The 12,429-nt window shown below is 42.7% G+C and overlaps 1 protein-coding gene across 5 annotated transcripts in view; it reads left to right on the top strand.

Moving 5' to 3' along the window:
- Hlf (HLF transcription factor, PAR bZIP family member) overlaps positions 1 to 11,660 on the top strand; it is a 54,143-nt gene extending 42,483 nt beyond the window's left edge. For 4 of the 5 annotated variants that reach the window (XM_048367109.1, XM_048367112.1, XM_048367114.1 and 1 more), the window contains exons 3-4: positions 4,080 to 4,300; positions 9,501 to 11,660. In XM_048367109.1, coding sequence (XP_048223066.1) covers positions 4,080 to 4,300; positions 9,501 to 9,719 — 440 coding nt within the window. In that variant the 3' untranslated portion in view covers positions 9,720 to 11,660. The remainder of the gene's footprint in view (positions 1 to 4,079; positions 4,301 to 9,500) is intronic. The other variant, XM_048367110.1, reaches the window with a different exon arrangement.
- Positions 11,661 to 12,429: the final 769 nt, after the last annotated feature.

The raw sequence follows: 12,429 nt of genomic DNA, 5'->3' as shown, positions 1-12,429 counted from the left end.
TCATCTTACCATACTATGTAGACAGATGATGAAGTCAGTAGAAAATGAGGAGATACAAAGAAGCTTATTTAAACAAAAATGAGTTAAAATATTTTATATGCACAATAAATGTTTCATTTCCCAAATAAAGAAATGTTCCAAAAATGGAAACAGGCAGGTAAGGGAGAAACCAGGCGGCTAAAAGCATGTCACCGCGGGTTGCTGTCAGAGTTATGCTTAGATACTCTTGATGGGATAATGGTGAGACATGAGGACATTCTTTTGATAGAAAGGCTGCACATGATAAAACAAGGTTTTGTCTTAATGGACTTTCACCGACAAATAGGAATAAAACCAAAAAAGGTCAAATCTATAGTAAAAGGTTTGTGGTGGGGTTTGTGATGGGATATAACTAATAAGACTCAATGCTGTCTTGATAAACTTATGAAAGGCTCTCCAAACATGTCTCCTGAAATCTCTACAAAGCTGGGTAAAGAAGTGCATCATCAGTCTCTGAGAAGACCCGCTCTCCTCTGGACAAATCTACCTTAGCTTATATTAGTAAACTTCCTAATCACTTTCATTATGTTTCCTATCTTGCCTGAATTCTTCTCAACAGACCCAAGCCTAAGATACAGATAGTTGTGCTGATTTTCCCAAAACAGTACTCTTTGTATTAATGTGGGAACTTGCATATGCAAAATGGATAAATTGAAAAGGCAATTAGTGATAGATTGACATTATAATCCCATTTAGTTTAAATCAGTTATGTGTAAAAAACCAAGGCGTGCAACTCAGAGATAGAGTGTTTGCCTGACATGCTGGAAGGCCTGGGTTTTATCCACCATGCCATCAGAGAAAAAAAAAATGTAAAAAGCAAGGCATAAGAAATGTTCACCAGGTTGGTAATCATCTTAAGAGGGGACTAGAGAGAGAGAGGAGTCACCTGAACAGAGACTTTTAGTTTCCTGACACATTTCTGCATAGGTTAAAACTTTGTAGTGAATATTTTTGATAACTTTAAGAGTTAATATAATCATACATCCTTAAGGGGATGATTCTTACATTAAAAATTTGATAATTTGGGCTGGGGATATAGCCTAGTGGCAAGAGTGCCTGCCTCGGATACACGAGGCCCTAGGTTCGATTCCCCAGCACCACATATACAGAAAACGGACAGAAGCGGCGCTGTGGCTCAAGTGGCAGAGTGCTAGCCTTGAGCGGGAAGAAGCCAGGGACAGTGCTCAGGCCCTGAGTCCAAGGCCCAGGACTGGCCAAAAAAAAAAAAAAAAAAAAAATTGATAATTAGCCTGGCACCAGTTGCTCACACCTCTAATTCTAGCTACTCAGGAGGCTGAGATCTGAGGATTGCAGCTCAAAGCCAGTCCAGCAGGAAAGTCGTGAGACTCTTATTTCCAATTAACCACCAGAACACTGGAAGTGGTGCCATGGCTCAAGTGGTAAAGCACTAGCCTTGAGCTGAAGAGCTCAGGGACAGCACCCAGGCCTAGAGTTCAAGCCCCGCAACCGACAAGGAAAAATTTTTTGAAAATTCACAAATGTCAGGCAACTGTAATAAAAGCATCTTTCTCTAAAACTAAGTGACACTGTTATGTTTTAGAATAAAGGGAGGAAAGCAAGTCCAGCAGAGTGAATGTAGCACAAAACATGGATAAACAAACAAAATGGCAGGAGACTCTCTAGAAAATAAAGGGACACAACTCTGTTTGTTTATTTTAGGCTTTCTTTCATTTGCTATTTGGCACCAAGGAGATCATTTACCTGGGCTCTGGTCCAGTTACATTTTCTACATTCTTCAGGTAGGACTACTTACTTCTTTTGTAGGAAAGTGCTAGAGCCAAAGAACATTGAAAAAGTTTTCATCAAAAGTGTGTATGTGTGTGTGCTTGTGCTTCTTAATATTTATATAACAAATAGAATACCAAAGTATTTAGAAAGAGCTTGAAGTTACTTGGAGCAATTAGAATTGGGAAGTATTGATTAAGAGGACAAGAGAACAATGTACATGTCAGTTTTGTGATGGATTTCAGTTCCTACAAGGAAAATATCATCTTTGTTTGACTGAAATGTGGCTCATTTTTCTGAGGCAGTTATCAAGAGACAAATCACATTTAGCCTCGACACTGTGCAATACAAAATTTAGCGGTTTCTAGAAGCTGGAGCCGAGCAGCAGCCTGGCTAATAAGAAATCACCATCCTCTGCCAGCGCCACAGGGCCCGTCTCTTCCTCTCTGGCCAGCAAGGTACAGAGGGAGCTCAAAGGAGAGTAGGGGCCTGGATGGTCACCAAGAGCTTTCATTGCGCAAGCTCCCCATGAGGACTCCAGAAAACAGATGCGCAGGATGTCTGTCTTTCTAGAATCCAAGTTAATGGCATTGTGCTTCAACTGAGGTGGACTTTTTGTTTTGGTTTGTGTCTTGCCAATCCTGAGCCTTGCACTGGGCCTGGACGCTATCCCTAAAGCTCCTTTTGCTCAAGGCTAGCACTCTACCACTTGAGCTACAGTACCACTTCTGGATTTTTCTGTGATTCATTGGACATAAGAGTCTCACAGGGGCTGGGGATATGGCCTAGTGGCAAGAGTGCCTGCCTCATATACATGAGGCCCTGGGTTTGATTCCCCAGCACCACATATACAGAAAACGGCCAGAAGTGGCGCTGTGGCTCAAGTGGCAGAGTGCTAGCCTTGAGCAAAAAGAAGCCAGGGACAGTGCTCAGGCCCTGAGTCCCAAGCCCCAGGACTGGCCAAAAAAAAAAAAAAGAGTCTCACAGACTTTCCTGCCAGGGCTGACTTTGAACTGTGATCTTCACATCTCAGCTTCCTGAGTAGCTAGGATTACAGGCATGAGCCACTGGTGCCAGGCTGGGGTAGGTTTTAATGAGGCCTAGAGGGTTCTTCACACACTGCCAGGGAGGAAGGAAGAGGAAATATGCCAAGCACAGCTACATTCTGACCTCTCATTCATGCACTGAACTTGAAAGTGACCCAGAAGTGATAATACAGAGCTCCCAGCCTAAACATTTTGACCTGTTACTAAGTTCATTTTCACCAGTAAGACATAGTGAGAAACACAAGGAAGCTATAGTTCTGAGGGTGTTTGAGCTTCTCAGTGATGAAGCCTGTTGAACATTTAAGTAAAAGTTGCGTGGTCTCCATTAAGTCCTTTCTGATTTATTAACTATGTTCTCAAATGTGTACCTTTCTTGCTGTCTCCACTGTCACTGTTCATTTGGCTAAGATGTGCTTCATTTTTAGGAGGTAGAGTCAAGAAGCATAAGGCCCAAACTAGCTCAACATCCCTGAGGACAGAACTCAGTAGTCTCTAGAAGCCAATCAGCCTTCTATCTGATTTCTCTCCATTTGTGCCCCTTCAGTCGATCCATTGTACTGCTTGGATCTTTCTTCCAAACTTCATCTATTTGTTATTTCACTTCTCAGAATCAGACATTTGGAGCCTTTCCTGGTGGCCACATCAGTCGCCTCTCCCTGCTCCATCTTGTCTTTCGGCTCAGCCTTGCAACTACTGAAGACTATCTGGTGTCTTTTCGAAAATGTAAACATCTGTCTTGTCTCTGTGCCTGGAACAGTGCAGCTGGCACAAGAGTGGTCCCTAGGATGTGCTGGTAACCTTAACCTCCTTTGTGTTAAGTGCTATTCCCCCTGCTCTGAAAGCACATGCGATTTATTTCCATCTCACAACTTAATACCCTATCCTAGTGGTTAATTATAGGTCTTTCTCCATGATTCACGTGGGAAACAACTTAACTGTAAAAACCATTGCACTCTGCTGCATGCCTGGCATATAGTTGGTGCCTTGTGAATGTGTGATAGGAAAGAATGAAGATGTATTGCTCCCCCTGCAGTTTGTGAAGATGCGTATGTGTGTCTTTTTGTCTTGCCTTCTATGACATGACTCAAGACATATTCAGCCTGCCATGCTCTCAGATATAACAGGGAAGATGTGTGGTCAGGTCATCTCTTAAGGTACTTGAAGACTCTTGCCACCCCTCCTCAAGCATCACTGTCTACTCTCTTAACCTGGGGTACCTATGAATTAAAAAGGTGTGTATTGTTCCAGGCCAGCTGTTGCCAGCAAACCGTAATACACCAAGTCCCATCGATCCTGAGACCATCCAGGTTCCGGTGGGCTATGAGCCAGACCCTGCAGATCTTGCCCTCTCCAGCATTCCAGGGCAGGAAATGTTCGACCCCCGCAAACGCAAGTTTTCTGAAGAAGAACTGAAGCCACAACCCATGATTAAGAAAGCTCGCAAAGTCTTCATCCCCGATGATCTGAAGGTAAATTGGAGCTGGTAATCAGGCTTTGGGGCAAATGGAGAGTGGGATGAAGAGGCAAAATTAAGGGAATTTCAGGTCCTGATTTTTTTGGGGGGGGCATATGACTTCTTGGTGACACATTGCTATCTCTCTGGGTGTCTTCTGAAATAATGCTTTTGTGCCTTTGATATTGAACAGAAATAAGGAGAATCAATAAATTGTTGGTGTGACATGCTAATCAGCCCATGAAGGAAACAAATTTGGCCACTCACTTCTAGGTTAGATTCCCCACGGTCTACAACCTTTGTAGTTAACACAAATCAAGTTCTTCCAGGATTGGAAAGAGAAAGAAAATCATTTGGGATGGGCCTCTGGACTTCAAAAACCCAGCATGGCACCCCCCCCCCCCAAACCCGCCCCAGGACTTCCTTCCTTTCTTGGTCACTAATTCTACAATTTCCCTGAACAGAGTAACAGGCAGAGATTGAGCCTCCTTCCACCTTGACAACCTGGTATGACCAGGATAAGATAATGGTGAATGAAGCTGCTGGATCTCCTGGAACTTACTATATTATATGCCATGTTCACTTTCTATTACAAGTAATGACCCCATAACTATCAACAAGAATTTATTTCTTGATGGGCTCTGCTGCTATGTTGGAGGGGACAGGCATGTACCTTAAGAAGTTGTATTCAACTTCAAGCTGATCTGACAATTTTTTTAGTGATATCTCAGGGTGAGAATTCTTCCCCATTTCATGCCATATCTCCTTAGATTCATGTAGAAGAACCTACATGTTGGGGCTTTTTGTTGTTGTTGTTATTTAAACTTCTTTCCAATTACACAGACAATAGAAATATGATGATAGATATTCAGGGCCTTGGAATTAGGCCTTAATTAGCTCTTTTCTGATGTCTGACCCCCATTTCCCAAGCCTAAATCTGGTTCATGTGTAGAGACACTCCTCAGATGGAAAAAAAGTGGGAGTTTGAGACATTGTATGAATGGATTTAGACCTAATTCCTCCTGCTTTTTTTTTTTTTTTTAATCTAGAAAGAGCACAGGAGACAGAAGCCCCTGCCTGGTAGCTCTCAATCGCCAGTCATCCACATGTTCTGAGAGCACCTTCACTGTTACAGAATAGAAAATCATCGGGCTGAAAGGGGCCTTGTTGTGATGCCTCTTTGCAGTTGAGAAAATGGACAAATAGAGAGGGGAACTGAGGTGAACTCTACTTTTAGAGTAAGGCTAGCTACCAGGTTGTCTAGCTTCCAGAAAGGTCATTGCAGGATGTTAGCTCTGAAAAGGGTTCCTACAGGGGCCCTTGGATGACAAATCAAGAGCTGTCATGTCAAGAATCCAAAAGGGAAAATTACACAGTAAAAACATCAGAAAAATCTACACTACCCACAGCTATGAAATCCGGTCCAAGGCAAGTAGGTACCTTCTTTTCAATTGGATGTCTCTCTCGTCTCGTGTTCTTCCTGAATCTGATTCTGTGTGTCTTCCAGAGCCTCATCTCTTAATTTAAAGCAGGAAACCCATTAAGCTTCGATTACCTCTTGACTGTAGGGCAGTTTAGAAGGATGCTGCTAAAGAGTATAGAACCTGCAGCCAGACCTTCACACAGTGTCCAAATTTACATTGTTCAATTTTACATGTTCCATGGGATTACAGAATAGCCCAGGTAACCCTGGCAACAAGAAAGGCCATGTAAAACCATCTGGCTGGACTTACACATGTTACTACTGTCCTTTTGTGACTAGGCCTGACCTTTTCACTCTGCAGGTAGAGAATAGATAGAAACAAAATCTGCCATCCATCTTTTGGATTGTTATTTTGTTTTCCCTCTCTGTTATAGAAGACATCACAATAGTATTTTTAAGGGTCTCATTTATTCACTTGACAAATGCACTAGTCTAGTGTGTGCTAACCCCCCACCCCAATCAGGGTCCGGGGATACCAAGGTAAGCAAGTCCCAACACCGTTTGTGGCCTTGTGGAACTTCTAGTAGGTCAGGAAGAAGGAAGGGTTGACTTCTTGGAAGTGGGCAGGGCTGAGTGCGTCCTTGGTGAGGATAACTGGGTAGCCAGATGGCATATGCATCTGGCAGGTAGAGAAGGAGGCATAGAATGTAGTGCCCGACCTTTATTTCCCCAGTACCCAGACATCTTGGGATGACAAAGGAAAGAGGCAAGCTGATGTTTCTAGACCAGAACACTCCTTCTTCCAGCATTCCTGCCTTCTGTGTCCATTGTTCTGCCCCTGTTCTCTGCTCCCCTCCCACCTGAAAGGTTTAGTCTCTTATTTCACACCTTTGGTAGTTCATCGGTGAGCAGGTGAGACTGGCAAATAAAGCATTTTAGAAGCTGTAAGAAAGACACATAAAAGCCGATTGTTACCCTGAGCTCTATATGACCTGATCAGGCTTGTTACCCACCACCAAGTCCATGGCCTGTGATGGAACTCTGGTTCCCTCCCATGCCACACACAGTTTCTACAATTTCTCAGCGTCTTGTTCTTGTGTGCTCCCTCATCTCCTGGACTCCTTCCTGCTCCTTTGTGTGTCTTGGTCTATCTTGAGTCAGCTCCTCTTTGCACTACTCTTGGAAACCAATTCTGGACGCACTTCCCAGATGGTAGGTTTTGTAATACTACAAAGTAGGTAGAATTAGGGAATTACACCCAAGTAATAGAAACACCTTCCCTCTGAAATGGAGGCCTCACTGTTGTGAATACACCTTTGGGTTCCTTTCCCCGGTAATGTCCTTGGCTCTCCTGGCTCCTTTTAACCTCTTTCCCTTTCCGTCAAGCTTCCCCACTTCCTTTGAAAAACACAAACAACAGATGCCTCCAGTAACCTAGCATACCTGTCCAAGCTTGTTCACTCAGATATTCTTCAAAGGGAAGCTGCCTCCCTAAGAAGAATTCAGCTATTATGAAGGTCAATTTTTTCATCCTGTTATATAGTATTATGAAATGTATAGAAGCTAGTGGCATTTTAGACAGAGGATAACAATGTCAGTTTGTGAGCAGAAGACAGGAGGCCCCTGAATATACTTTTCTTCTTGCACATTGGGTATAGGGCCCATGGCTGATGAAGGTTATAGATGAGCCTAGATTCAGATTGCTAGTTTTGGACTTCCCTTACAGCCTTGGGCCCCATCTGGGTGGCCCCCTCCAAGGCCAACTCCCTGTTGGAATCTAAGGGGAGGGGAAGACGGCATCACCCATTTGTTCTGGGTGGCATGTAATCTCACAGGTATAAGCTCAGCTAGAACTGAGGAAATCGTTGTAGCAAATTGTTGAAAAGGAAGCCGCAGAATTCATGGAGTGCTACCACCCATGAATTGGGAAGGACTAGAAGATTTGCTCATCTCCCCAGGCAGCCTGCCCTTGCTTTTGGTAGAGGGAGCAGTGATGGGGGTGAGAAGGAAGATTGCCTTTCAGATTAACTACAGCTAAGTAAGTATTAACTGGGGTAGCTGAGAGCAGTTAAACAGGAAATTAAAGTCATTTATTTAAGTGTTAGCAACTGAGATGAGTACATTCACTGGTGGCAGATTAGAGGGTTTTTTTTTTAATTCAAATTTCTATTTTCACCTATCTGCCCATTATATATTTTGATAGTTCAGAAGAGTAGTTGCTTCTTTCTTTTGCCTCTGTGTTCCAACCCCCATGACCTCCTTTTACAGACACTACTTTTAGCTTGTTATATATCCTTTTGGGCTTCTTTCTATAGATAAATTCTATTACATTTTTTAAATCAAATTGGGATGAAACTATACATATGTATCAGCAGATTGGCCATGGTATCCATCTGCATAATGATATTTCATAAACACTTTGTGGTTCCACTAGGTTATTATTATTTTTATTTTATTTATTTATTTATTTATTTATTTAGCCAGTCCTGGGGCTTGGACTCAGGGCCTGAGCACTGTCCCTGGCTTCTTTTTGCTCAAGGCTAGCACTCTGCCACTTGAGCCACCCAGCGCCACTTCTGGCTGTTTTCTGTATATGTGGTGTTGGGGAATTGAACCCAGGGCCTCATGTACATGAGGCAAGCACTCTTGCCACTAGGCCATATCCCCAGCCCACTAGGTTATTATTTTATCAGTTGCAGAATCTCCCTTTGTGTGACTCTATTCTAATGTAGTTATTAAATCCCTTACACATAATTATTTCCCCCCCCTTTTTTCTTATATAAAGTTTATACAGTGAAACTTTTATGCCCGAGTCTATGCACATGCAACAAAGAGTGTTCTACAATAAAATCTTAGAAGTAGAATTGAGGGGCTGGGGATATGGCCTAGTGGCAAGAGTGCCTGCCTCATATACATGAGGCCCTGGGTTCGATTCCCCAGCACCACATATACAGAAAATGGCCAGAAGTGGCACTGTGGCTCAAGTGGCAGAGTGCTAGCCTTGAGCAAAAAGAAGCCAGGGACAGTGCTCAGGCCCTGAGTCCAAGCCTCAGGACTGGAAAAAAAAAAAAAAAGAAGTGGAATTGATATATGGCTAGTGTATTCATTAAGATCGTTAAGAGAGGTTGGGAATATGGTCTAGTGGTAAAGTGCTTGCCTAGCATGCATGAAGCCCTGGGTTCAATTCTTCAGTACCCATATACAGAATGTACAGAAAAAGCCAGAAGTGGCGCTGTGGCTCAAGTGGTAGAGTGCTAACCTTGAGCAAAAAGAAGCCACAGACAGTGCTCAGGCCTGGAGTTCAAGCCCCATGATTGGCAAAAAAAAAAAAAAAAGATTGTTAAGAGACATTGACAGTGCATCTTCCAAAATCATTGTACAAACTTATATTTTTTTTAAAAAAAGCATACAAGTACCCTTGGAAAATTTTTTAAAGGAGATTTTAAATTTTCTAGCAAAAAAAAGGGGGGGGGAGAAAATTGGAATGGAATTTAGGTTGTGGGGGAGGGCTCACTTGTTGCTCTGCTTGCCAACTACCTCCCTGGGCAATCCCCGGGTGCTGGGTAGAGAGCAGGAACTTGCTGTGACAGGCTAGTACCTGGCTCCAAGAAGGAAGCCATAGCTTTAGTGCCATTCTCTCAGATGTGCAGAAACACTTAAAGGAAGGAGACAGGCATTAAGAAACCTGGGCTGGCATCACAGCACCACCTCAGAGGGTTGCCAGCACCCTGGTTAACTTTCAGAGCTGTTGAAATCTAATATCTTGTTTCTTTTTCCTTCTGTAACTAATGAGCAGGATGACAAGTACTGGGCAAGGCGCAGAAAGAACAACATGGCGGCCAAGCGCTCCCGTGATGCCCGGCGGCTGAAGGAGAATCAGATTGCCATCAGGGCCTCGTTCCTGGAGAAGGAGAACTCGGCTCTCCGCCAGGAGGTGGCTGACTTGAGGAAGGAGCTGGGCAAATGCAAGAACATACTTGCCAAGTATGAAGCCAGGCATGGGCCCCTGTAGAATGGCATTTGTTTTTGGCGGGCTGGCTTTATGAATAGATGGACAGCTTTGTTTCCTGTCTGGTAGCACCACACCCAAACCAACCTTTCTGACATCAGCACTTTACCAGAGGCATAAACACAACTGACTCACATTTCGGTGTGCATCTGTGTGTGTATGTGTGTGTATGTGTATGTGTGTGCATACATGGCTTGTGCTCCCATGTGTGGTCTGTGGTGTGTGCGTGCGTGTATGTGTGTTCCTTTGCACTTGCCATTTCTAGGTAGTCCTCTCATTGTCTTCTAGTTCCAAACAAGAACGGTGCCATGTTTTTACTAGACTTGGGAGACCTCTGGTGGGGTTCTCCCCCTTCCCACCCACCCCAACTCCCTTCTCCACGCCTGTCCTTCTTCTGCCTGTCTTCATGTTCCAGCTAGCCCACTCTCCCGGTGCTCTACCTGACTTCACTAAGGAGGGCCCAGGGAAAGCAGTGGAGTTTTCAAGAGCTCAAACTCTTGTTTCTGTTTAACCTGTGCGTTACCACTTCTAGTAAGGTACACACAATACCTAAAGCACTACATTTGCAGCTCTATTCATTTATAGGTTGCGTTCCTCGTTTGTTGGGTTTTTTTTTTCCCCTCCTTCCAGTTTTGGTGATAATTGTCTTCAAATTTAAAGTGCTGTTTAGGTTTACTAGATCCCATATTTACTTACTGCTATCTACTAAGTTTCCTTTTAATTCTACCAACCCCAGATAAGTAAGAATACTACTATAGAACAGAGTGTGGTTTTGCTACGTCTGTACCTAAAGCAATAATCCTATTGTACGCTAGAGCATGCTGCCTGAGTACTACTAGTGGACGTAGGATATTTTTCCCTACCTAAGACTTGCTCTGTCTTTAAAAACAAAAAAAAACAAAAAAATTAAGGTAATGCATTTGAGCATGACCCGAACATCCTCAGGACAGGGAGGCAGAGAGCTATGGAGGTTAAGGATGAGAGATTAGTTTACTAATATGTGAGCCCCCCCACCTCTAAAAAATGCATCTTGGAATAGCCTTTGGCTTTGATATGTTTAGTTTTATTGTCTCCCCTTATCCATGCCCATTCCTTTCCCTCTTTTCTAGATAACTTTTCCCATATCCCTCTTGATATTCAAAACAATTTGAGTACTCAAGATTCATTTAGTTCTCCCTTTTTGTTTTTGGTAATATCTACATTTTTTGTGTGTGTGAAATAGACTTTGCTGGTTTCTTTTAATCAGTTAAAAATTAATGTTTTGTAAGAGCCTTTTTCCCTCGTGGTGTCATTTCTGAATGCCTCATAAATTAAGGATTCTGGGGCTTATGTTTCTTATTCTCTGTTTGCTTTTGAACGTGTGTGCTCTTATGGAGTGGACTTCCGAAAAATGAATGTCAAGGACACTGGTGTATCTCAGAAGGGGATGGTGTTGTCACAAACTGTGGTTTTATCCAATCAATTTTAATGTTTACTATAGACCAAAAGGAGAGATTGTTAAATTGTTTAATGTTTATACAGAGTAATTATAGGGAGTTCTTTTTTTTTGTACAGTATTTTTCAGATATAAATACTGACAATGTATTTTGGAAGACATATATTATATATAGAAAAGAGAAAGGGGAAACTATTCCATGTTTTAAAATTATATAGCAAAGATATATATTCACCAATGTTATACAGAGAAGAAGCACTTGGGGGTTTTGAAGTCTTTAATATTTTAAGCCTATTACTGACACATCAGCATGTTTTCTGCTTTAAATTAAAATTTTATGACAATACTGAGGCTTGCTGTGACGAATCCTGCTCCGACGCTTTCTTGTTTCTTATTAGGTCTCAGAAAGGAGTCAGTCAACATCACCCAAAAGCACAAATGGATTTTAGTCAAATATTTATTGGATGATACAGTGTTTTTTTTTTTAGGAAAAGCATCTGCCATAAAAATGTTCCCTTCAAAATTCTCAGTTCCTGGAGCTGAGCATTGCCGCCAGTGCCCCACCCGATCCTGCTTTCCTCCTCAGGCCCGAGAACCTTGTGCAGAACAAGGTCAACATCAGTGCGGTGTGTGTATGCGTGGCTTACGGTGTGATAGATGGGTTGACTTTAAAGATGCGTGTTCTTTTGTTTCACTGGAGCTGTGTGATGTCAACAGATCCTGTTGTTACTGCAAAGAAATGCTTTTGTGCTAGATTAAAGTTCCCTTTCGTCAATGGGAGTTTTCTGGTTTTCTGCCTCCATAGTATCTAAATTCTTCCAGGTTCCCATGGTCTCCTTCCTCAGCCCATCAGGCTCTGCGCTGGTGTCTGTTTGGGAAAAGGTGATCTAGAGGCTATTCTTACCAGGCACCCATTGGTTCCACACCATGGATAATGGCAAGAGATGAAGGAGTCATAGAATGGAAATACATTGTTCAAGGCGAGTGACTTGCAAAAGAAACAAAATCATTGGCAATCTTAGCATAGACTTGGATGAGAGAGAGCTCTGTGAAGAGCTACATGTGGTCTCAGAGTTGGCTTTTTTATTTTCCTTTAACAGATGAAGAGGCGAATTGCAGACCTGTGAAATGGCAATTTTCAGTACAGCAGAGACAGATTACAGCTTTAAATAGAGAACTATGGCAGGGATGCACCCAGGCCATCCAAATTTATGGACATATCAAATAATAGATGAAAGGAAAACAGATTTGATTATGCGTCTTCTTTGGAATTAGGTT

Source organism: Perognathus longimembris, chromosome 17, assembly GCF_023159225.1.
Source record: "Perognathus longimembris pacificus isolate PPM17 chromosome 17, ASM2315922v1, whole genome shotgun sequence".
Taxonomy (NCBI): domain Eukaryota; kingdom Metazoa; phylum Chordata; class Mammalia; order Rodentia; family Heteromyidae; genus Perognathus; species Perognathus longimembris.
The sequence above is the reverse complement of the archived record's forward strand: the minus strand, read 5'-3'. Positions and strand labels throughout refer to the sequence as shown.